A 24,812-nucleotide genomic window follows, 5' to 3' on the forward strand; every position below is an offset into this window, starting at 1 on the left:
TAGTTAAACTCTGTCCTGTTTGGGCATTAACCATCAAGGAGCTCCTGGTCCTCATGAAACGGATAAATGTTTTGGTATGGCCTATGCAATTAAAAAGCATGTTCTTGTTTTTTACTCCACTGTTATCAGCTTTGCTGATCCTTAGGATGACAGGTGATATTAATGTTTCTGGATGCAAAATGCAGTATTACCTATCATCATATTATTATTGCTTTTCACCCTGTACAGAAACTAAATATATGTCGCAATGTATCTGACAGAACTGTAAATATCATAGACCAAAATAAATTCAGTGGGTGGGTGTTGGTGAATAAGGAAGAAAGGACATATATGATTTTTTGGGGTGGAGAATCTACCCCTGCTTTTTTCCCTTCTGTAAATCCAACTGGACAAAATCAACTTAAATTGGTGAATAGTTTCCAAATCAATAAAACAGTGTTTGGGGCAAGTTCACTAAAAATGTTTAGGCTCTCCTTGTGAAGGCTCTTATTTGTTTCATATATTCATACAGCAATCGGAGAATGTGACATATCAGGTTATAAATGAAAAAGTCCAACATGTAGTCGTGATGTAGGAACTCTAGAATATAGCTCTGAAGAAGACCTAAAAAAGTCTTGTCCATTCTCTTGCCCTGGGGCAGATCAACTGTATTCGAACTGTTCCTGACACATTGGTCTAACCTGTTCTTTAAAACTTCCCCCAGTGGAGAGTCAACAATTTCTCCAAGTAACTTTTTCCCTCACTTATAGAAAATCTTTCCTGATGACAAACCAGAGTTTCTCTAACTGCAATTAGAACTCATTAGTTTTTGTTCCATTTGCAGTAGACATGGAGAACAGTTTATTCAACCCTGTTCCAAAAAGCACTTAAACATGTATTTAACTAATCTTATATAATAACAGGAGCTTCCAGCTGCTCTGCCTTTCTTTCTCTCACTTTTTTAAAATGACCTTTGTGACCTGCTTTTCCTTAGCAGTGCTGCAATTTTAGGTAATATACCCATGTAACCACAAATTCTGGGTCCTAATGAAAAATCTCATCTTTGGGGAAAGAAAATATTTAGTTGGCTTAGACTCTTCTCAAAGGAACTGTACTTAGAGATAGAAAATATTTTAGTTTCCAAAACAAAAAGCCTTGCAGCACTGTGGAAGGCAATTAGCTTGACAGCACAGGCACTATATATCTCTATATCTCCATGTGTATATAAAAATAAAAATCCTGGAAATTACACTGCCAGATTTGCTTATTAGTGAAAATTCTAACTCAGGATTTGGGAACTGCAGGGTTTAATTTCTTGCTCTGCTAGGTACTTCCTGAGGGGCTGTATGTGAGGTTTGAGAGGAGGACTTAGGAACTGAGTCACAGAAGAGAATTGGGAATGAGAGTGTCTGAGGTAGCTCATCATCATGTCCAGATATCAGTTAAGGACCAGATCTTGTGGTGCACTGCATAGGAAGAAATTGATGCCCAGGATTAAGGTCCACAGAAACCAGAACACACCTATAAACTAATAAGTAATAAATTCCAAAAATGGGGCAAGATGTCGTTCCCTTAAGATCTGCCTCGTTAAGATGTCAGTACCTTATCCTAATTCAAGTTTTAAATCATGACCTCTTTTCTGTAAAGAAGACCATGGCTAGACTTCTCTTGCAACATGTGTAAAGGCACTGCTGATAGAATTTTCCTTATGAAAAAGCTATTTGGTTGGGGCATTTTCCAAGGATGTGGAAATCCATATTCAGCTCCCTTCAGCAGAGAAGAGCCAATAGTGCTTCTCACCTATGAAAGTACACTATGCATTATGCTGGCAGGTATTGTTTTGCTTTTTCTCATTGGGGTGTTGCCAATTTATATGGAGCAATTAAATATTTATTGGGATAGTGCTGACACATGACTCTATAGCCTAGAGTTTATAATTATTACTGCTCTGATGAGTATTAAAGTATAGCATAGTTTGTCTTCTTTGGCGTATCCAAGGGTGGATTCCTCCATCCCCAGCAACTGCTCATACATCAGTGTTGAGGAGTCATAGACGCAGAGCCCTTCTTGTGGTCTCTTAACTCTGCTCCACCTCCCCATTGTCGCCACCACGTAGATTCAAATCTGGAAGGAGGAGAATTTAACAGATGATATTAAGAACCCCACTCCAAATAGCTAGTATGTGGGGTACTGTCACAGGAGTCATGCATTCATTCCTCTCAAACTGCATTTAGGGGATGCAGGATGCTGTGTTCAAAAAAATTGGTGGCACATAGCAGAGGACTTGTGTGCTGAGATCACAGAATTGTAGAATGGCTTGGGATGGAAGGGACCTTCAAAGATCACCTAGTTCCAGCCCCCCTGCCATGGCCAGGGACACCCTCCACTAGCCCAGGTTGCTCAAAGCCCCATCCAGCCTGGCCTTGAACCCCTCCAGGGATGGGGCATCCACAGCTTCTCTGGGCAACCCGGGCCACTGCCTCACCACCCTCACAGGAAAAAATTTCTTCCTAATATCTAATCTAGATCTCTCTTCTTTCAGCTTGAAACCATTACCCTTTGTCCTATCCCTATACCCCCTGATCAAGAGTGCCTCCCCATCTCTCCTGTAGCCCCTTTCAGCACTGGAAGGCTGCTCTAAGGTCTCCCCGGAGCCTTCTCTTCTCCAGGCTGAACAACCCCAACTCTCTCAGCCTGTCCTTGGATGTCTTTGACGGCTCCTCCAGCCCTAACTTAGCAGGTTGTGAGGGTGTACCAGGAATGTGTACGTTGTGGATGCTGACAGTGCTTTGGCATTGAGCTGATTGGTATGGTCCTGACAAGATCCTTTTAGAATCATAAAATCACAGAATGGTTTGGTTTGGAAAGGACCTTAAAGATCATCTAATACCAACCCCCTGCCACAGGGCATTTCTGGAACAAAGAAATGCCAGATAGCTACCTTGAGAACATAACTGTGGAGAGCTGACACTACAAAGATAACCTGTCCCCAAGAGGTCTGAGGATCTCAACTGCTTTTAAGCTGAGTCATTTCAAGTTGCAGTAATAAAGCACCCACATTGCCTTAAACCCAGGAATAATTATCTTGCCCGTGTAGCCTGGTACCTGGCTTCCAGTAGGGCCAGGAGCAGATGCTCAGGGAAGAGTAAGAAAAGGACAACCCTGTATAATGGGTGCTTTGGCTGTTTTGCAAGTCTAATCTTAATTTGTTTGGACTAGAAGTACAGAAAGTGCTCAGTGCTGGGAAACTCAGCATTACCTTATTTTATAAACATTCAGCGTGGCATTCACCGCAGCTAGCGTGCTGGCTGGGGATGTGCCCAATCTGCTGAAAAATCATGAAGACAGGGCTTGTTTGCAATTTTGCCTCTGCCAAAGAGCTTCATTACTTCTTTGGACCAAGCTTTATAAGACCAGCATTCACAGCTTGAAAGTGGTTTCTTGAAATTAGGGCTCTTGAATTGTCCCTGTTGGAGAGAGAAGACTGATTTCTTTTCACCCCTAGGAAATGCGAGATAGGGATTCAGCTGGAAGTGGTTTAAATTCAAGTCTTCCACTGCTAACAGTGTTCCAGATGAGGCTGGGGAAGGGTACTCTCAATCTCTGCTGTCAAAGCTTTGCAATTCTGCAGCTGAGTTAGTGGGTAACCGGAGTCTGAGAATGGGAGTGTGGGTCTGAGCCCAGCTCCTCACCTTAACAAAGGGTCATAGAATCACAGAATGGTTTGGGTTGGGAGGGACCTTAAAGATCATCTAGTTCCAACCCCCCTGCCATGGGCAGGGACACCTCCCACTAGCCCAGGTTGCTCAAAACCTCATCCAGCCTGGCCTTGAACCCCTCCAGGGATGGGGCAAAAGTATTCTTCCTGGGAAGCCTGGGAAAAAGTATTCTTCCCTCCCTGGACTCCCTGCATTGCGTTAAACAGTCACTTAGATAAAGGATGCCTCTCACTTAAACGTTGTGTAGATAGATACAATTAAACCTGTGAGATGCTCAGAAAATACAATAATGGAGAACATAAAAGTACCTAGACGGAGGTATCCATCTGGTAAAACAAAAATTGAATTGCTCTTTAGCTGCGACAATAGTAACACTGCTTGAAGCTATATGCTTGTGCTCAGCTCCAGACACTCATTAAAAGACATAAATTTACCCTTGTTTTAACCTCTGTTTTCATTAGTTTGGTCTCCAGTGCTACTTATTTCTGGTCACCAGTGTTTTGACCTTTGTTCAGATGGACAATTGAGGTGAAGGAAAAGAATACTCCACTGTCCAGCTTATATATGAATCTGGTAGCCAGAGGTCTGTTTGTCCCTGTATGAAAAGTCTATTTACTTACATACAGGGCATATGGTGCAAATACTTCTAGCATATTGAATGAGAATCATTTGCAATTACTGAGCAAGTTTGGTCGTCACACACTGATCTCATACACACAATCTACATTCAGCGCGGTGTGGTATCATTGCTTTAGGATGGTCCCCAAAGACTCCAGTTCTTCATTTAATTCCTGTTGTTCCATGGATTTCTTATGTTTAGAGGCTCATATTGCAAAGACAGCCAATGGCACCGTGTAAACCAAATCCTTTTTCTGCTTGCTTCAGGAATGTCTGCTTTCCTAATACCCAGCTGTTATAAACATTGTAATTACTTCTCCGTCTGTTAAGCGCTGGCTTGTTCAAAGTTCTAATAGTAAAGCCCTTACTTAGAAATCTTCTGCCTGGAGCAATTATCAAACCATTAATCTGTTTCATACTAACAGCTTGTGTAAAACATGTGGACCTGCAAGACCCTTCTACATCTGCATATAAAAATTCAGTCTCTTCTCTGGATTTTTGTTTTTCTTTGTTTCTATCTGGGTAAAGCTTAATTTGTATGGCTTGGTTTACTCCCAGGAGCCAAATCTGACTCTGTTTAAGTGATTATACTTAATATGCAAGAATCATTAGGTATGATCAACCATAATGTTTCATTAGAAGGGTTCAAAACATTCAGTTTTATGTGTCTGTTTCTTCACTAGATTTAGCTCCTACAGTATACGTTTAGCTGATCAAATGCAGTTTGTGTCTGTGGGTTGATTTTGTACTGGAGCCAATTCCCATGTAATTCTGTTTGGCACTAAGTTCTCCCTCAAGAAGGCAGCAGTCTTTTTAAGGGGTATGGTGTAGGTGACATCTCGGTTCCTGTTTTGCTACCGTCATGTCCCTTTTGCACCCAAGGATGTGTAAAAACCATAACCAGATAATTGTTAACAACAATGCTGAAGCTTGGCTTCATGGCTTGGTTTTTTTTTTTTTTTTAATATGCAGTAATTTTGCAATTTTATTTTCTATGCATTAATAAGGTCTGCTTTACTTGCAGAGATTATTTTACACAGTTGCCTTCTCAAATGGTTTGACTAATGTTTAGAGATGGGTAACTGCAAAGTCACTGTGTTATTAAAAACCTTATTTATGACTAGCTGCAGCTAAATGTCTTACCCATCCTGGGTATCTATGCTGGGTCTCTATTTGTAAATTTGTTATTTGTTCTGTAACTTGTCAATAATTTGAGTGCCAGGGCGTCTGTTAAATGTCACTTCGGAGTTGCTTCTGAGTGTGTTTAATGTGGTCAGGCTAATGTTTCCTTTCTAAACCAAGACTTTGTGTGTATGCAGAACAGTGTTGTCCTGTGGACAGAAATGCTCTGGGTGCAGTATTTTGGCCTCTATATCTCAAATCACTACAGAAGGAGAGTTTTCTGGTGAATCCTGATGCTGAGAGTAGGGCAACACGCATGTCATTGCACTCCCTAAACAGACAGTGTCCTTCACCCTCCGGGCAGTTTAGTTGACATTGTTCTCCTTTTGCCATCTCCTTGTGCTTGCATGGAGTTAAGACATGCTCACATCAAAAGCCTTTGCCTTTGTTGCCTCTCACTTTTATTTTAACATTACCATCATATTGGTGTGCTTTGCATGAGAGTTTAGAGGACTTACTGGTCTGATAGGTCCTTTCTGACAGGGAGATTTGATTTAGTCTAATAATTGTTTATTTAGTTTAATAATTGTTTTCTACTCACATCGGTGGGAGGGAGAACCAAACTGGGATCTTGACATTAAACAAACTAAACCAGACCAACAATGATGAAAGAGTCACATCCACCACAACAGGTTTATTTGTTTTTATTTTTTTTCACTTATGTATAATATGCCTGTCAAGCAACCTCTAGGCAGTTTTCTGATCTGGGATTTGTTATTACATCTGCAAAAGATTGGGAGCAGGCCAGAACAGCTGCCAGGGACCAGAAACAATAATTTTCCCCAATGAAAATGTGCCTGAATATTAACCAGCATATAGAATTAGTTGAACTTTTAATTAAACAGCAGGTGTCTATTGTGATGAGCATTGAGGTCAGACTATTGTGTAAATTCCATTGCTGTGTAGCAAGGTCAAAAGTGGTAGATCTAGTACTTAAAGATACAATTATTATGTCACTTAACGAAAAGCTCTTGCAATTGTAACATATGTTTTCTAAAATAGTTTTTCTAAAACATGATATGTTTCAACAAGGGCTGTTGTCATACCGGAGTAATCTGAAAAAATTACCTACATAAAAACATCAGCATGTCCCAACAGGCTTCTACCGCAAGCTTGCAGTTCCTCCGAAGAATATGTGATATAATTCATTGCTTCTAATAAGATTCTGAGAAGTTATATTTTAACCACCTGCAAAAACAAATACATCAACTCTTAAAAAGATATTTCTTTGCCCTGTAAAACTGTAAGGGTTCTGTAAAATTGATATTCAGGGATGAATGTACTCTAGTTAAGGCTCCCTCTAAAAATATTTCAGGGCAATTTGTCTCACTTACGTGTTTATTAACTCTGATCATTCACTAATCTGAGCAACTAAGCAAGAGAATTCACTGCCCTCCATGTGCAAAGGACACAGGTCTCCATAGAGAGGTTTAAGAGCCCATTATATATTTCTGCAGTCTACCAATACATCTTTATTAAAATGCTTCTTAAATAGTTCCCAAGAATAAAGAAAGATATCACCCCAAAACTTCTGGATCATATAAAGGTCACCCTGGAAGTGATTTCTAGGATAGGTGCATATATCTTTGCTCCTTAAGATAAATACATATGAAAGAGAAAATATCCTTCCTGCTTTTTTTTTTTTTTTTAGTTTTTTAATAAACTGAGACAGGTACTTGCAGGTTTTAACAAATAGTAAATACAGTCCCAAATGTATCAACCTGGGAAATTAAAGGGAAGCTGTCAACTTGAAAATATAATTTCTCTCCGTCCTTTATATGTATAATATAGTTACAGATGTCATGACTGGAACCATGGGACTTCGTGCATTTTCAGCTTGTACATTTTTCACATTTGGTTGTGCTTAACTGTCACCTGAACCACTTTAATCTGTAGTAGGTTATCGTGAAAACTGCCCCTGGTTTAGAGATGAGACAATTCTTTCCCCTTGTAATATTTAGGTGGATCATGAATAAAGCATTTATCTAGACCTTTGAGTTTTGTGAGGGAGAAAATTTCACTCTTGGCCATTCTTCTTCTTGAAAAGAGCCTTTGGGAACATGTTTATTTTTTCTACATAATCTTGATCCATTTACCCATCCAAACAGCCTTGTATGGAGATCACTTCGTGGACTTATTTCTCTAACTGTATTTTGTTTGCTGTTGGAAGCCTCTGACTTCCACATTTCCACTGTGTCAACACCACTTGTGGCCTGTCTCCTCTCTGCATGTCTTGTACTTCTCTAGTGATTGACCTCTACATCTGCTTCCTCAGCTCTTCATGACATTTTCAATGTGGAACTTTCCTGGACTTGCCACCTCCAGTGTACAGCAGCTCTTCAGATAGCTGTGAAACTATCTCATTTCACCTTGAAAATTTTATTTTGCCCCAAAGAGAGGTGGTTGCAACCATAGCAATCATTCCTGACATGACGTTCTCCTCCCCTTGGTCAGTCTTGCCCCACTGTTTGCTCATGTTTCTCCAATTGCTATTGTCCTGGACTGAAATGGGCAGTTTGATGGAGCAGAACCCCCACATAGTAGCACAAAGCAGATGTGATCCATGGCTGGACATCTGTAGCCTCACGTCTCTGTGAGGTGACTATTCCCCCCCTCCCCAAACCCAGGAAACTAGCTTTACAGATGAGTTCTGAAATGGAATTTTTATTATATCTGCAAATATCTTGTGTTTAAAAGATGTCAGGTTAGCTGAATCGCACACTCTCCTCAACCTGCATAGACCCCCGCAATGCCGATGGCTCTCCACGTCTGTGAGAGATTCAGCACTCCAGCCTCTGCTTGGCTGATCTGTATGGCTGCTTCTGCTTTTCTTTCAGGAGGTCAGCCTTGTTACTGCATAGTTATAACCCCGACAGTTGTGTTCGGTTCATTGCTGCAGCTGTGTAAAGTTTTTTGGCTGAAAGGACAAACCACAGTGATGAAGCTTTCCCAGGAACTCCAATTCTTTGCATGAGTGTAGAGGACCCTACCTGGTTTTCTGAAATGCTGTGCCCTGTTACTGTATATTATTATTATTATTATTTTTTTTAATCTCAGAACTTTCAGGTAGTCAAAGTGTCTCTTTCTGAGAAGAGACAAGGCAAACAGCTGCTGTGCAATCTGGAAAAAAAGTCAAGAGTAATAGACATAGTGGATCTGAAGTCCACTTTCTTGGAAGAAGAAGTTTTTGAAACTGGAAATAGCAATGGTAACTATTAAATTGTTGTTTTAATGAATGACTAAACAAGTTTGATCTGTGTGTTTTGGAATCTGTTAATTACAATAAGAAGAGTTCTGCTGAGAGATTTCAGGTCATTCATTACGTCAGGCTGGTGTCTTCTCTCACACATTTTTTGGTGTTGTGGTAGTTTGTAGAAAAACAGAGGCAACAAAACAGATGACTTTGTCTTTCCTAAGGACTAGGAAGATCCATGACAGACATATGCCTCCACTTATGTAATCAGTATCCTTTTTCTGAGATATCTTGTACTTTTTTGACAGTAAATGCTCCCAGGGTACCCAACGGCATCTTTGCTAGGTCAGCAGTGAGCCTGTAACTAGAGCTTTCAGTATTCAGGGTGCTGACTATGTTGTTGCCTTAAACAGTCCATCTTCTACAGTTATGGGCATATTAATGCTGTTTCTTACCTCAATATCACTTTATTTCTTAGTTGCCTTCCTTACTTTTGTTTCCAGCTAGGGAATGTGTCTGACACACACACATCTTTGTACTCACAGTGGATACTTCTGTTACTTTTGAGGATTAGAATTGTCTTGTATTGCTCTTTATTTGCAATTTGTAATGATTGTTTTACCCTTGGACAAAGGACCAAAAAACTCCTTGCATTGGTGGTCTGTCTATGTAGAGCCGTCCCAGAGAGGGGAGGACTGACCTGACGTCCTTGCTCAGTGATGAGCGGAGGGAGGTGCTGCAGCTTTCTGTCCAAATCGTAGTAAACTTGGAAAAAACGAGAGACTTTGTGCCTAACTTCAGTGTTTTGTTGCCTCTGAGCCAAAAGATGAAGGCATGGATTGTCTTTGTGAATTGTGACCAGGTTGCTGACCACAAACATGTGGAAGAAGATTATCCTAGTTAACCATAACTAAGCAACCAGGCAGTGTGATGTTTCCAAACGGTGAAAATGACCTCACTGATTGCAGATAGTTGTCTGCAAAAGGAGAAGGATGTATCTAAGCTGCCTAGACACATTTCAAGTGCATAAAGTAGCAGACAGCTTTAGCATGAGGTGTTGCAGAGTCAGAGACAGTTTTTGTGAGCCTGAATTTATTGCCTCATCCAGGCTTCCCTTCTGGTAGTGTCATCTGGACCTCGCTGTCAGTGCAAGGGCACTGTTTCTCAAGTAAGAAATATCAGCTTCAGCTGGCAACTCCGGAGGATTCTGGGTCCCTGTAGAAACCCAGAGGGGGACATGAGCCACAGGGGCTGCATAAGGTAGTACACATGGCAGGAGTCTTTCATGGACTAGGAGACTTCCTCCCTGGTGCCCTTGGCATTGCCTGGCACATGAGGCATTTGCTCCTTTTCTCACGATGCAGTTGACAGGGATGTTTATTTAATGCAGCTGCCGCTGCCCGTACACTTCTATGCTTCTACAACCACAAGTTCACAGAAGCCGAAATCCCTGTACGGTCCATAATTTTTTAATAACCTTGATCAGTGGCTAGTGTTAGTAGTTCTTGGAGTCCTCATATGAAAGCACAAGTTTCTGCCATCTCTCCATTAGGCAGTGGCAGGTTCTTATCCGGCATTTAGCTCATGACTGTTGTCACAAAGGAAATTGTCAGACCCGTGGAGTTCCAACCTTCTGAAAAGTATTTAGGAAATGTTTGTTTTCCCTTTCATTTTGCATCGTCTTCTGTTTACCAACATTTAGGAAGCGTGGTGATGGATTCTGCAGTTTAATGACCTGAGTCATTCCACTTAACTTACCTTTTGAGTCCTTTTCCTTTTATATATATATATCAGTGCAAAGCATTTTGTAATGCTCTGTAGGAGGGAAGCTGAATGAAGAGAGATGGCACTGTGTTTTGCCAAAGGTTTTGTTTAGCTGCAGTATTTTTGAATGTCAGCATGAGTATATATGATTGTGTAGCTCAGCAGCCATGACTTAGCAAGGCAGCCTGCCACTGCAATGACAGCCACGGCTTACTTCCCCTCCCTATGGCTCTGGCTGAAATAAATATTTTTGTATACCAAGGTTTAGAATGCTTCAAGCAAAACTCTCTTGAGAAGAAAAAGTCTGTACAATATTCTCCAGGGTTTTGATTTTGTGGTTTTGTTATATTTGTCTTTTCTTGTCTTTAATACTGGCTTTATATCCTTGGATTAGTGTAAAACACCTTTGGTCTTCCTAAATTTCACTTTATGACATATAAGTCCTGTTCTCAAAATGGGACTGGTTTTATTATTGCTATTGAGTAGACTGACTTAAATTCGCCAATTGCATCTCAAGGGAAATGTGGGTAGTTTCCTCCTCCGTAATTTCTCTGGGGGTGTGTGTAAATAGGAAGAGACTGTATGGGCCAGTGAGGGAGACAGAAGACTGGATTCTGTTCTTGGATTTGCTATGGACTTGCAGTACATCATGAAATAAATCAGAATTCAATCACATTATCTGAATAACTTCTTATTTAGATGTATTTCCTACAATGTTATCGTGCAGTACCTAGCACTGTTGGGCGTTTCTCCTATTTGTAATTGTTATAATTCTATTACATATTTTTTTCTTACTCTAACACATATAATTTTTATAATGAGGAGTAGTATGATCAGAAAGAAAGAGAGATATGATGCTTGTAATAATAAGAATATAGTGCTAGAGCTGTGTGTGGTAACACGTGCACATTCTCAGAACTAAGAGGAATACAGTCCTCCGAAAGCAATTGTCGTAGCTCTCCTGACTGAAGTGGAGGCTGTTACAGTTAGCAATGAATGAAGAGCTGCCCCCAAAGGCCAAGGCAGTTCACAGGAGCCATTGCACTAGCTCTTTTCCATCAAAAACTCTAACCTTATAGTCATAAATGCCCTATTATCTCTAATCTGAGGTCACTCCACACCAGCTGCATGGAACAATGGTTACCAAGGAGTTCCTCATTTCGCACCATAATATAATTGTTATTAATTAATACAGTCTCTCTCATTATGGCTGTTACAGGGAACCAGGCAGAAATGCAACATCAGCAGTTAGGTAATTGCAATTTAATTGAAATGGGTCCATTTGTGGGGGCGCAGGGCTGGGAAAGGTGAATGGATAACAGCAGGCTCTGCTACGCCGCACAGCAAACTGGAGGTGGGGAGGAGAAAGGCCACCCTCATCCTCCCTGTTCCTCCCATCATGGTACCATTTGATTGTCGTGATTTGTAAAAAAAATTGGGCCAAGTCCTTGGAGGCCTCAAGAGTTTAGGAGTCAGTTCTACTCCTGGATAAAAGCAAGTGCTACACCAGTATGTATGAAATATGGAAACTGCTCTGTAATATCCTCCTGGACTGAAGAGCACCGTAGAGATTTACTTAAATATTTTGCATCTCTGCAGCTACGTTTGCTGCCACTGCTGCCTCAAATCTACTGTAGCGATGCACCTTTCTGAAGAGTCTAGCACTCATTCAATTTATTTCTGGATTTCAGAGGAAAATGCACCAACTGGGGGCTGTTACAGTGTAGGTCTCCTGTTAAGATCTTAACCTCAAGGCACATGATTGGTGTCCTAAGAGGGACTACTGAAGTAGCAGTTTGAGCTAGAGGGCTATACAGATCCTTGGGATTTCTGGCAAACCCAGCACTGAGCCCTGGAACTGGCAGTGAAATTCCCACGCTATGCTGTGAACATCTTTGGAGGGAAAGTATATTGGTTTCAAGAAGAACTAAATGTGAAAAGAACAATTAAAAAATGTTATCGTAGCAACCAAAGCAGTTGGGTAGTTGGGCTTTTTTTTTTTTTGTTGTTGTTTAAAATAAAAAGCAGCACTGAGGCAATAAAAAATAACACAAGAGAATAAATGTATCAAGTTGTTATGGCAACTGAAATATGTAGGTTGGAATGTATGTATCCAGAACTTCTATGTAAGTAAAATAAACGTTATCCTTGCTAATTAGAATATAACGCAAATATTATTTAATTTAAAATCATTAATCATGTTTTCTCTTACAATTAATGACTTTCTGTTTCTGCTTCCAAGTATTTGCATTTGCTTCCAGCTGTGGTCTGCTTGTGTATTCAGGGCAAGATTTCACTGATGGGGTCTTAAATGGGGAGGGACTCCACTGAAGCTAATGAGTAAAGTGTGTGCAGACGGGCACGACTGGAATCAAACCGTGTGCTTTAACATGTTATTCTTACTGCAGCCAGTTTTTCTCCTCTGAGGGGATTTTGGCAGGTGTCATCGCTCTGTGCTTGAAGGGACCTCCCTGCAGCCACAGCTCCCCGTCTTTCCCCCCAGCTTGACACAGTGCACATGGAGCTCCTTCCAGAGCCCGTTTCTGCATATACAGCCTGCCTTCTTCAGCTGTAAATTTAGCTTCCAAGATGTTGTATGATAGCCAATTCTAAATGAGCGCTCATTAATTATGTTCAACCTTTTAATTTTTCTAGTCCTTTTCCTCCAGCCTTCAGGAGAACTCAGTAATAGCTTCTGCTTTATTTGAAGGAACTAGATCTTTAATATCCCAAATTACTTTTCATTTTTCATCTTCTATGTGCACAGCAAAGTGCAGACGGATGGCTGAAAGGTAAGGAAGGAGGAGAATGAATGTCAGGATCTGACTGAATCCCAGGGAGGGGAGGTAAATGCCTTGTCGTATTCCGAGGAGTCTGAATTTGCCCTATGGCATTTGGTAACGCTGTTGCGGAGAATGTCTTGGAAAACAGTCTGTCAGGGTAAGAACTTGGCCATACATTAGTTAATTGTCTCCATTTCTTATGTGGATAGCTGCCTGGCATGGACCTGCAGCAAGGGTAGGTCTTTGCCTGAAAGCTGTAACCAATCTGTCTAGCTTTGAGTTTCATTCTCATACAACTGAACTGTGCATCACTTATCTCTCCATTTTTACATGAGGGTTCATCTTTACAATGCTGTTTGCCCAGTTTTCCTATGTGTCCCATGCAACGGGTCACCAGATCCTTCCAATCACCAGTATTTGGTGTGACCAGCAGGTCGAGGGAGATAAGTCTCCCCCTCTGCTCTGCTATCGTGAGACTCCACCTGGAGTGCTGTTTCCAGCTGTTGGGCCCCCAACATAAAAGAGACCTGGACCTGTTGGAGCAGGTCCAGAGGAGAGCCACGAAATTGGTCAGAGGGCTGGAGCACCTCCTGTACAGGCTGAGAGAGTTGGAGTTGTTCAGCCTGGAGAAGAGAAGGCTCTGGGGAGACCTTAGAGCAGCCTTCCAGTGCTGAAAGGGGGCTACAGGAGAGATGGGGAGGCACTCATCATCAGGGGCTATAGGGATAGGATGAGGGGTAACGGTTTTAAACTGAAAGAGGGTAGATGTAGATTAGATATTAGGAAGAAATTTTTTTCCTGTGAGGGTGGTGAGGCAGTGGCCCAGGTTGCCCAGAGAAGCTGTGGATGCCCCATCCCTGGAGGGGGTCAAGGCCAGGCTGGATGAGGCTTTGAGCAACCTGGGCTAGTGGGAGGTGTCCCTGCCCATGGCAGGGGGGTTGGAACTAGGTGATCTTTGAAGGTCCCTTCCAACCCAACCCATTCTATGATTTGGTGTGCCGGGTGTCAGCAGGGGAGAGAGACTGTGCCTGAGCACCAGCCCTTGCATGGTTTGTGTTTGCCAAGGGCTCTGTTTGCTGCACAGTGTCATGGTCCCTCCCCTCTTCATGAACCATTGCACTTGCCCGAGTCCACCTCTGTGTGACCTTAGTGAAACTCAGCTCCCTGGAAAAGGAGATGCGTGAGTGCTTCAGTCTGTAGCCCAGCAGAAAATAAATCTCTGCCTGAGCAACACTGGAGAGATGGAGTCTGGATCAGCGAGATGAAGCTCCTGGGTGTGTCTTCTGGTCCGTCACAAGGCCTGAGTTTGTGGAGCCAGCTGACTCCAGCCAGCTCCAGCTGAACTCTTTGTCCAGGAGGAGAAAAGCTGAAACATGAGCTAGTGCCTCCTCCCTGCCTGAATTTCTTGCTTGGGAAGTCAATTGTCTTGCCCCAGACCAGAGTTGCATTGCAACTGGGTAATTGTGATATAGATAATTGGGGAGATCAGCTTTGAGTATAGACTTGGTGTTAGCCCAACCGAAGTGACTACTGAGTAACCGGTAGCTTGGACGATAGCTTTTAGAGGGGTGGCCAAATCTCTATAGGGGATGAGCAAATGCGAAGTTCACTACTGGCATTCTGACATCCAGAAACACACTGAGAGCAAGACTGGCTTTCAGGAGGGTGGAGCAGCCTTAAATCAAATCCTGACCTTTCTGGAATACAAGCCTGCAGCCACATAATTGTTCCTGAGCTCTAACACTCTTTAACTCTGTCGTAAAACCTTCTGAAAGGTTGAATCCATATTAACTCAAGTGGGAGCATAAAAATCCCAGGTTAAAATAAACATTATTGTGATATTTATGCTCACCTCCAAACACAATAACTTTAAAAAAAAATTCGAACACTCGTGGTGCAATTTGTACGGTAAAATCCATGCCCAAATGTATCTTTTTCTTTTCTCCATTCACATTTACTGGTCATATTGGGAAGACCAGTGCAGAAGGGACTGTAGTGATATTCTTACAGGGCTTGGCCATGAGGTCTCATAGCAATCTGCAACATCACCCTGACTTGAGACAGCTGCAAAGACTGAGCTAATGCAATGTGATGTGGCACAAAACTTGACGTCTTCAAACAACGGACCAGAAACCCCGACATGCAAATAAAACCAAAGTCCTTTCTGACTCCTAAATCGTACAACTGGGGATACTGAGCCATGCTTTTCTAAAGGGCTTCAGAAACACTTGATTAGGCACCTTCTTTTTTAAAGGAATTTTTGGTCATGAAGAGATCTCTGCTATATTATTTCTGGACTGCAATTTAGGCTCAGCTTAAGCAAATGAAACTGCATTGCTTATGTGGGATTATATTTCGGATTTTAATTTCTAGCACAGCCTGGTTTGGAACTGTCTGATTTTCAGTCATTTGTGATATCGGTGAAAGTTAATTCCTGCCAAAAAAATTGCTGAATGACATTTCTTCCAGTAATAAGGACTATAAGAAGCATAGAAATAGGGCTAGCAGGGTACAGAAAAAGGAAAGCACGTCTTATGGTCTCTAGGATTATTTCTCTGCATGGCACTGCAGGAAAAAACACTTCAAGTCCCCACTGATGCTTTGTCTCTCACAAACTGTCCAAGACACTAAACTTCTTTTTTTTTGTGGTCCAAGATTGTCAGCAGCAGGGGCCGAACCTGAGATGCTCACGATACATTTAGGAGAGCTGTCACCTCTGCCTAGGGACAGGCAAAAGGTGCAGCCCTCAGTGGAGGGATCACAGGCACAGAAGGTGTTCCTGCTGTTGCTGGCACGTTGCAAAGGGTGGACTTGACGTGTGTCCAGATTTAGTACACACATGGCTCGAGCAGAGCGTGCGCGGGGTTGTACCCTGGCATAGAGGTGTGCTGTGTTCTTTGCTGGTATCGATGTCCTGCTGTGCATCTCGGTTCAGCTCAGGTTGCTTCCTGTTCCAGCATAGCTGCTAAATGAATTAATTTACATCAATGCCCTGTAAAATGGATAATTCCAGCATATGTCATGTTGCATTTTACTTTCCTCCTGTAGCTTTTTAAATATTCTAATGTTTTTTTAAAAATGCTTACTTTCAAAAACGTTAATTAAATTAAAGCAGTATCTCTCAGCACTACATATTCCTGGGAGCATTTGATTACCAAGATGATAGATTTTTCTGACACATGTTGGCATCCAAAAGTTAAAGATCACTGTTTTTTTGTACCTTTCCTCTCTTAATGTAAATAATTTTGGGCAAACTGGCATTTATCGACAGGCTCTCATGGGACTGAAGCAGAGCTACCACTTCATGATCCAAAATGCCAAAAGAGGTCTCAGATCAGCTTCTGTTTTGAGTTTTTCTCTGTAAAAGCACACAGGAGAGCATTTCCTAGGCTGCTGGCTGTAGGTGCATTAGCTCTCTGAACCCTAAGGCAGGTGCAGATTTATTTCGGCTCGTGGGCTGTAGCTCCCACACACTCCCACCAGCGCTACTGGTCCCTTTGCAAAAAGTTGATCAGTGTTTTCTAGACATAAAGTGGTATATGTGGCCTAGAAAATATCCCATATAGGTGTGTGTGTAAATAAATTCAAAATCCTGTCAGCATGGAGCATGGAAAAGTAGAATAATGTTTGTGTGTATGTTTCTTATGTTTTATATTTTTTTATTCCCAATGTTGGACCTCACTCTGAGAGGTAAACGTGGTAACTGTCATGGATGGTTGCAAATATTGATCTATTGGGTATAAATTCTGGAGCCATACAGTAGACTGGAGAATTCATCCACTGTTACAGAGTTTGGCTGCTATAGGAAGACCTCCTGTAGGAACTCTTGGAAACATCATATCCCATACTTGTCTGTGAAGGCAGATGCTCCTTCTGGCTGGTTGCTGGCTCAGACATAAACTGGAACATGCTGCCTGCTGAAAGTGGAACCAATGACAATTCTTTCATAATCCATAACTGTGTACTTTGGCAAAAAAAAAATCAGCAAGAATTTTGTTGACAGTTGACTGTGACAATTGTGCGTGTTCCTAATCAGCTACAGGAAAGATGTGTTATAAGCACAGAAAAGCCATGCTGAGCACTGTTAAAATTAGAGAAAATTAATAAGGTAGCTAATATGATTACTATTATATTAATAAACATTTAAATAATGCTGTAAGCTTGCACAATGAGAGAGATATTGCCCTGAAGAGATTACAGTCTAAATAGTCCCTGTTAATTATAATCTAAATAGATTAGCATTAATTATACACAAAATTGGAAGATTGCTTTTGGTGTGATCTGTGATTCTCGTAGTTACTACCCATGTGAGCAAAGTTACCAAGTGAAGTTTTAATCTGCTTTTGCAACATTTGCTTGTAAAATCTTTTTTTTCTGACCAACTTGAAGAGAATAAGACATTTTCTTTTGTGAAGAGGAAGGCAGAGTTGTTCCGACTACCAGCCTTCTAGATACGGGGGTCTGATAAAAAGTTTAGGCTTTGGTCAGTGGCTTTAATTCAAGCTTGAAGTTATTTCCAGAACGTCCTACAGAGAGGTACGAGCAAGGTGCACATGCTCCACTACATTCGTACTGTGTCACCCTGGGACTGCCAGTTCTGCTTCTCATGGTGACCTGCATGGTTCAGGAATAATGAAGTGTTGCTAAGAATATGTATTTTGCATGAGCAGGCAGCTTTTGGATATCAAGTGTGCAAATAATTTAGACAGTCTAGGCTTTTGGTTTGCCTCGAAAGGGAGGATTGTAGGTAAGTCAAGAATAAGAAAAGACTCAGATCCAAGTATGCTAATTTTTAATAAATCTAGCTCCATCCCTGGAGGTGTTCAAGGCCAGGCTGGATGGGGCTTTGAGCAACCTGGACTAGTGGAGGGTGTCCCTCCGCATGGCAGAGGAGATGGAACTCGATGATTTTTGAGGTCCTTTCCAACCCAAACCAGTCTATGATTCTATGATTCTATCACAACACACAGCAAGTATGCTTTTTGCCTCTTGCATTATACAGTTCCATGTATTTCATAACACAAATTTAAATGACTGTTGGTTTTCAGACAGATTGCTAACGTATACTTTGTTCAAGTTTGGGAACCGTATATTATTCTGCTAATGCTTATTGAACCTTAATACACTGGAACAGAGAGAGATTCCAGATTTATTACAATTACTCTTGAGCTGTTTGTATCCTCCTAATGTCCTTGGTTTACTGCTCTTCACAATTAATCTGTGACCCATTTCCCTAAGAAAAACAATTGAAACATTTCATAGCATCTTGTGACATTATTTTAGATTCTTTAAAAATATTGGAGTCAGCTAATGGTGAAAAATTTGAGGAAAATATTATAAAATATAAACAAACTGAAGTTGTTCCTTGTCCAATGTTGCAGCTGCACTTGTTTGATAAATGCCACTGTACATTCTAGTTTCTGCTGAAAATTGTCAAACCCCTTTTGAGAAGTTGCAGAAGCTAAACCCCTTTAGGATCAGGCAGAGTTTGGTCTTGATGACTAGAGTGAACAAATAATACATTGATTTGCATAGTTTATGTTGTTGCCTGTAACTAATGACAATGGAAACCACTTATGTCAAGTATTCGAAGAAAACAAAGGTGAAATGAAAATTATTTTACGTCCTTGTAAAACCAATTTTCCGTTCCTGAAACAAATACTTTGGGAGTTGCTTGGATTTTCTGTAGGCTCTGAGGCAAGATGCAAGAACTGGGTTCAGTTCATTGCTCTCCTGACTCATTTTGGCCCGGTCACCTTGCTCTCCCTTCCTTCTTTCCAGATTACAAATGGAGAATGTGCAACACCCTTCAGTGATAAGAAACAAGAGGATGCAATGCATGGTTCTTCGTGACTGTGAGCGTGTTAGAGAAGCTAAAACTTTAGAGGGGACACGCATGGAGTCCTTTGTGCTCAGCCCAATGGAGCGCTGAGCTGCTGGGCCTCCTCCAACATTTAAACACATTCTTAACGGGAACACAAGACTAATGCCATTGGTTCCAGCGAAGTTAAAAGCACGTGTCTAAGTAGTTGGCTGGATTGGGGCCAGCATTCAGTCTTTTGCTGGATGGAGCCCTAAATAAACAATCTAATATCAGAGGAGAAAACATTTGCACATGTGGATGTAATTTGGCTGTTTCTGTGGCACTGGCTTGTTGTTTTCTAAGTTGTGCTGGCAATGGTTGGTCTACTTAAAATCCTAGCAATTTCTTGCCTGTTGTGTTAAAATTGACTGCACTCCTGGCGCACAGGCTAAAAAAGGGTGGGCTTAAATCACTCACAGAGTCTGAGACGCTCAGTGCCGACAGATACAAGACACTGTACTCTGTTTGAATTCACTCTGCCTTCCTGTTCGTGCTCTTGCAAAGTTCCCAGAAATTTTCTGAGATCTGAGTTAGTGGCAGTCATCATGTTTCATTCAAAAGCTCACTCTTCAAGCACTTCTTTGCAGTGCAGAGCCTTGTAAACAGAGATGTCATTTATAATATTTATTGTCTTAAGACAAAATCTGCAATAATATATTAGATTTCCAGCAGGAAAATTGAAACACAAAATATAACCCTATACTACATCTTCTGTTAAAGATATTGTTTGAAAAAATACTGTGCATTTTAGGAGGGTTTTCTGTAAGCAGTGTAGGAATGAATTCTGCGTAAATGAAGGAAAGGTAACAAAAAAGCATTTGAATTAAAAATTTGCAAATATGGCTATTACACAAGCATGAAACCCTTTAAAAATATGTCACTTAGGAGAATGCCATGGATTAGAGATGAGAAAACAAGCCAGGTAATTCAGTTGGTGCTGTAAGGAGATCTGTTCCTGCAGCTACTCCCGAAGAGAACCCCATTACTGTCCGTGGCCCTTTTTGCCAGGGCGCTGATTTCCTTCCTTATCTCTGTGTTCTGATACTGAGAGCTGCAGAGCACCTTGAATGCCTTCTGAAGTCAGCTAGAGCTTATGATAAGTATCATCTTGTAGCCTTAGCCTATTTAGACTTTCACAGACTTCATGAGAGTGGCTGTGAGATTGAACGCAGGAATGTTTGCGTGACAAAACACTGAGGTGGAAATCTCATGTATGAGCCACCTGATATTTATCTGAATTCGGGCTACTCTCTTGTATGTGCATGCTGATCTTTACATTTAAGTGTAATGGAATGATAGCACACATCTCAGCTACTTTATTTGACTCTTTTTCCCCTCTTTAGTCTGCAGCTTCCAATGGATCAGAAGGATCTGGACAATGTGATGAACATGATAAGGAGAACCAGACTTTGGAAAATTACGTGGTAGACGTGAAGACAAAGGTACGGTTGACTCTTTCATGATGGAGGATTAAATCCTGATTTAGTCAAGTTTTACCAGAGGTGAAATGTGTTGAATATATTGAATTTGAGCTCCTCCAGCAATTTTTTTTTTTTTTTTTTGCTGCTTAATGACTGCATGTACATTACTGCATTCAAATGAGGCTCATGGCTGCAATTTATTGCTGCTTGTTGCTAGCCGTGTGCATTTTATGCTGTCCTAGGCAGGATTTAATTTTTATTTTTATGTAAAAATGTTGTTAATGTTGGAGATGGTTCTACAGGATTGCTGATCTCAAGATGTTTTCATTTCAGGGTATTTTTGAAGTCAAAGGTGTTGCACAGTTAGTAAATTTTATTCAAGATGTTTTCACTGTTTCAGTGAGTGTTGTAATTTATTTTTGGTCTGGGGTCAGCATGGAGGAATAGGAATGTCAACGAAGTGATGATTTCTGTATGGGCAGCCTAATGATACCTACCATAAAACCACACTGAATAATATATGAAGCAATATGACCTCATGGCTGTGGTAAGGGGGTATGTTATAGTTCTCTTTTTAACAGTCTTGCTGCTTGCATTGGTGAAGATATAAGTGTTTCATTATAATATCTCCATTATTTTCATAGGTTCACAACTTGGCTGAAACTATTCTCTTGGGCTTAGATATTATTATGTAGAGTTTTATCCTTGAAGTTATTGTGTATTTTTTTCTTTTCTAAGTGAAAGAAAATTATTAAGTTTTCTTTTAAAGTTAGCAAGCTGGAAACATGATGAAAAGAAAACATACATTAACTGAGTTGGCGTGCTTATCTGATACCTTGTAGACTTTAGCAAAAGTTGTTTCTAACAATGGAAACTTGCAAATTATTCCTCTTGTCTACGGCTTTTCCATGGGCTTCGTTTGTGTTTCTGGCTCGATTTTCCTGTTCGTTAACTTTTCAAGATCTAAAGAACTAATTGTTTGGCATAAGTTTCTGAGTTCCTCATGTTGCTGTGTTCCCAATTGAGCAGAAATCTTTTGTATCTTATAGGACCATGGTGCTACTTGAGAGCTGAAAAATAAGAACATAGATAGTTATTGTAATTTGCCTTATATTTATGCAAGAAATTATTTCCCCAAAGCAAGAAATTATCAAAAATTTGATATATACACTAAATGCATTGTATCTGGGAGGATATTGCAGAAATCACGGAATGGGGTGGATCTCACAATAGAATTTCCAGCCTAAATGTCCAACTGAACAATGCACCATCTTCCCTACTTAGAGTCATGATACTGTGAACTCCTGGACTCTATGTTTGTCCATCAGCAATCTATGGCACTCCATTTTTGGGCTGTTTGTAGCTCTCCAGCACGAAGTGTACATGAGAGTAAACTCCCAAAATTGGCATTTCCATTGCCAAACTCTAAGACATTTTGAGCTGTGAGTGGTATTTTCTTCAGTTCTCTGTACCATGGAATAGCAGCTAGCAGATGTTTTGTTTTCATTTCCTGGAACTTGTGGTTTAGTGTGTCAGTTCATTTGAAAGAGTCATTTTGTCTGATTCCTCTTTCAAGTGACTGTGCTTGAGTGTCAGTGGCACGCTGCTGTGGCAGTGACACATAGCTTTTTAGGACCGGCTACATGTTTAAGCATATGCACCAGAGCTTTTCAGTTGCTGATGATCAAGTGGTTGTTAGATTTACTTCCCCAGGCAGAATGCTCAAGAATGAAAATGAACACTTCATTCACTGTGGATCTTGAGAGCCGAGAGCCACTTCAGGACATATTGCCCTTGAGTACCGCGTGTTTCTGTTGCAGAGCATCCCAGCTCACGTAAAGCCAGCGGAGCATTTGTAACTGAAGCACTTATTTTCATTCTGAACAAGGGAGTTGTGGGTAGCAAGAGAAAACACTTATGGCTTTGTATGGGAAATAATAGATTCATAAGTTTTAAATTAATGAAGGTTGCAGAGCTTTCAAAAGGCTAGCTTATCCAACACCCTTTAGAGCTGTAGGAGGGCTCGAGGACCTTTCCCCATCCTCTGCTCCACACCCTGTGATTATGGACGTGCATTTCCTACCACCCTACGAGTCATACTCTGTTCCCAGCTTGCCTCACCATCATCTGATAGGACCCTAGGCTTCTGAGTTTGTGGGAATGAGACTCCTAGAGAGGTTGCAGAGTCTACATCTTTGGAGATTTTCAAGACCAGACTGGATAACGGCCTGAATAACACAATCAGACCTCACTGCTGAAGGGAGGTTGGATTGAAGACCTCCTCAGGTCCTTTCTGTTGTCACTTATCCTGTGGTCCTTCGATTGCACTGACTCCTGGAGAGGAAGGGAGGCAGCCACCATGCTGTCCCATGGAGTGCCCTTGGAGGCAAATGGCTTTGCACACTACTGGATGCAGCAGCCAAAGACCAGGTATTGCAACAGGGCTGCAAAGTGCATGTTGTCTATTAAAAAAAAAACAAACCCCAAAGTAGCTTTTTTTCTTGCTTTTGAGTGCTGGGACAGTGCCTGGCTAAAGTGGTGTAAGCTCCCATGTATTGAATAAAAGGATGGCAAGCTGGGCATGTGCTTGGGGCAGGAAGAGATGGGATTGGCTCCATGGCTGTGAAGCAGAAACCAAACTTTTTCTGTGGCCATTGAGCCTGGGGCCACCGTGGCCACTTGGGTGTGGGGTCCTTGTGGTGAAGGAGTGGAACTGCCTGTCCAGTCTTTCCTTCTCCCCGCGCCCATTTTATATAAATCTGCAGGGATCAGAGCGACGAGGTCTGCGCTACCCTATGGAACAGAAAATTGGCTTTTTCTTTTTTCTTTGAGAAAGCAACCAGCCAGGGAAATTGGTCAAGATTCCATCGATTATGTTAAATAGCAACGAAATTTGCCATGCATGGGAGAAGGAATGATTCTTGTTATAGCTTCTGTCTGAGGCTCTCATGGGCCTGAGGCCAGTTGCAGAGCTGCTGTTGTTAGGGCTGCTGCAGTCAGGAGGGGCAGAATTGCTAATTTGTTGATCTTTAAATTAACACCAGCACTCATGGGCTTCTGGTTCAGCCTGGGAACTGCATTAAAATTCTTAGTGACTAAGGTATACAGAATTTTGTGCCTTCTGAAATTTGTATTAACTTCTCTTTCTGGCTGAAGCAGCATTTATTGTGGCATTTCATCTGTAATATAGCTGCTAACTACATATCCAGGATCTGCAAGATTAGTAGTTTCTCATTTTTTGTGAGTTTCTTTCTTTTTTTTTTTTTTTTTTTTTTATGTGTGGCACAAAACAGTCCTAATAAAGAGGCTGTCTCATGAGATTTTCACTTCTATCATATAGTTACTCAGATAACTTGTATCCTGGTGTTAACCTACTAACCAATTGTGATGCACAGCATCATATCTGGAACTGGGATCAAGTGGTATAAATGAGCTCTGGTCATATAAAGATGTAAGTTCATGACTGCATCAATTTCCCTCTTGCAAGAAATGTAACCAGGAAAGTATTTATTTGTAGCTTATCTGGGTGCAATATAGGACCTGAAAAGAAGAAAGAGAATATAACCCCATGAAAAAATTTGATATCATCAGCAAGTACTCCATAGTACACAATTTAAGATACATTAGGAGTAAATAAAACTTTCTCCGCATTTGTAAAAGTATATTGTGTGTTTATGTGTTCTCCGTGTAGGAGCGTAGAGCTCTAAATAGTCACTGGTTAAATTTTGCAAGATGCTGACATTACTGATGCTGTGTTAGCAGTTTGGTAGATGTCTTCTTTCTTGGTGTCTGTTACAAAATTTAGAGACCTAGTAGTCTTTTTTTTTTTTCTTAGTGTCTACTGTTTGAATTAGAGATAATAATGAAGCCAGTTTTGCCTTTTTTTTTTTAAGTAATAAGTTTCTCTTTACAGGTTTTGCTCTATAGTATTTGGGTTTCAAAAGAATTTAAGAAATGTTAAAAAAGGTGTATCATGAAAGATTCAAAAAAACCCCATAGAATCCTTCCTATTGGTTTTAGGTTTTACAGAAGCTTGCTTTTACAAATATTCAGTTCAGCTGGATGTTACAGGCTCTGGTTCTAAATATAACGGCCTAATTAAACCCCGTGCTTTGGTTATCCAAGTGGAAGTACCTGGATACAGGGAGGATTTTAATGCATTAAGGAGCATTAAATTGTCCAGTCCAAACTACTGCATTATACAGACCATCACATTTCACCTACTCATCTCATATTGTTTGTTTTTGTATAACTTTAAAATAGACATCTTGGTAAAATTAAAGGAGAAGG

General features: G+C 41.0%; 1 protein-coding gene across 1 annotated transcript in view; it reads left to right on the plus strand.

Moving 5' to 3' along the window:
* Positions 1-21,217, plus strand: part of LOC104469906 — a 57,011-nt gene extending 35,794 nt beyond the window's left edge. The window contains exons 3-4 of the mRNA XM_010084644.1: positions 20,445-20,543; positions 21,167-21,217. Of these exons, the coding sequence (XP_010082946.1) occupies positions 20,445-20,543; positions 21,167-21,217 (150 nt within the window). The remainder of the gene's footprint in view (positions 1-20,444; positions 20,544-21,166) is intronic.
* Positions 21,218-24,812: the final 3,595 nt, after the last annotated feature.

Source organism: Pterocles gutturalis, unplaced genomic scaffold, assembly GCF_000699245.1.
Source record: "Pterocles gutturalis isolate BGI_N339 unplaced genomic scaffold, ASM69924v1 scaffold3020, whole genome shotgun sequence".
Classification (NCBI taxonomy): domain Eukaryota; kingdom Metazoa; phylum Chordata; class Aves; order Pterocliformes; family Pteroclidae; genus Pterocles; species Pterocles gutturalis.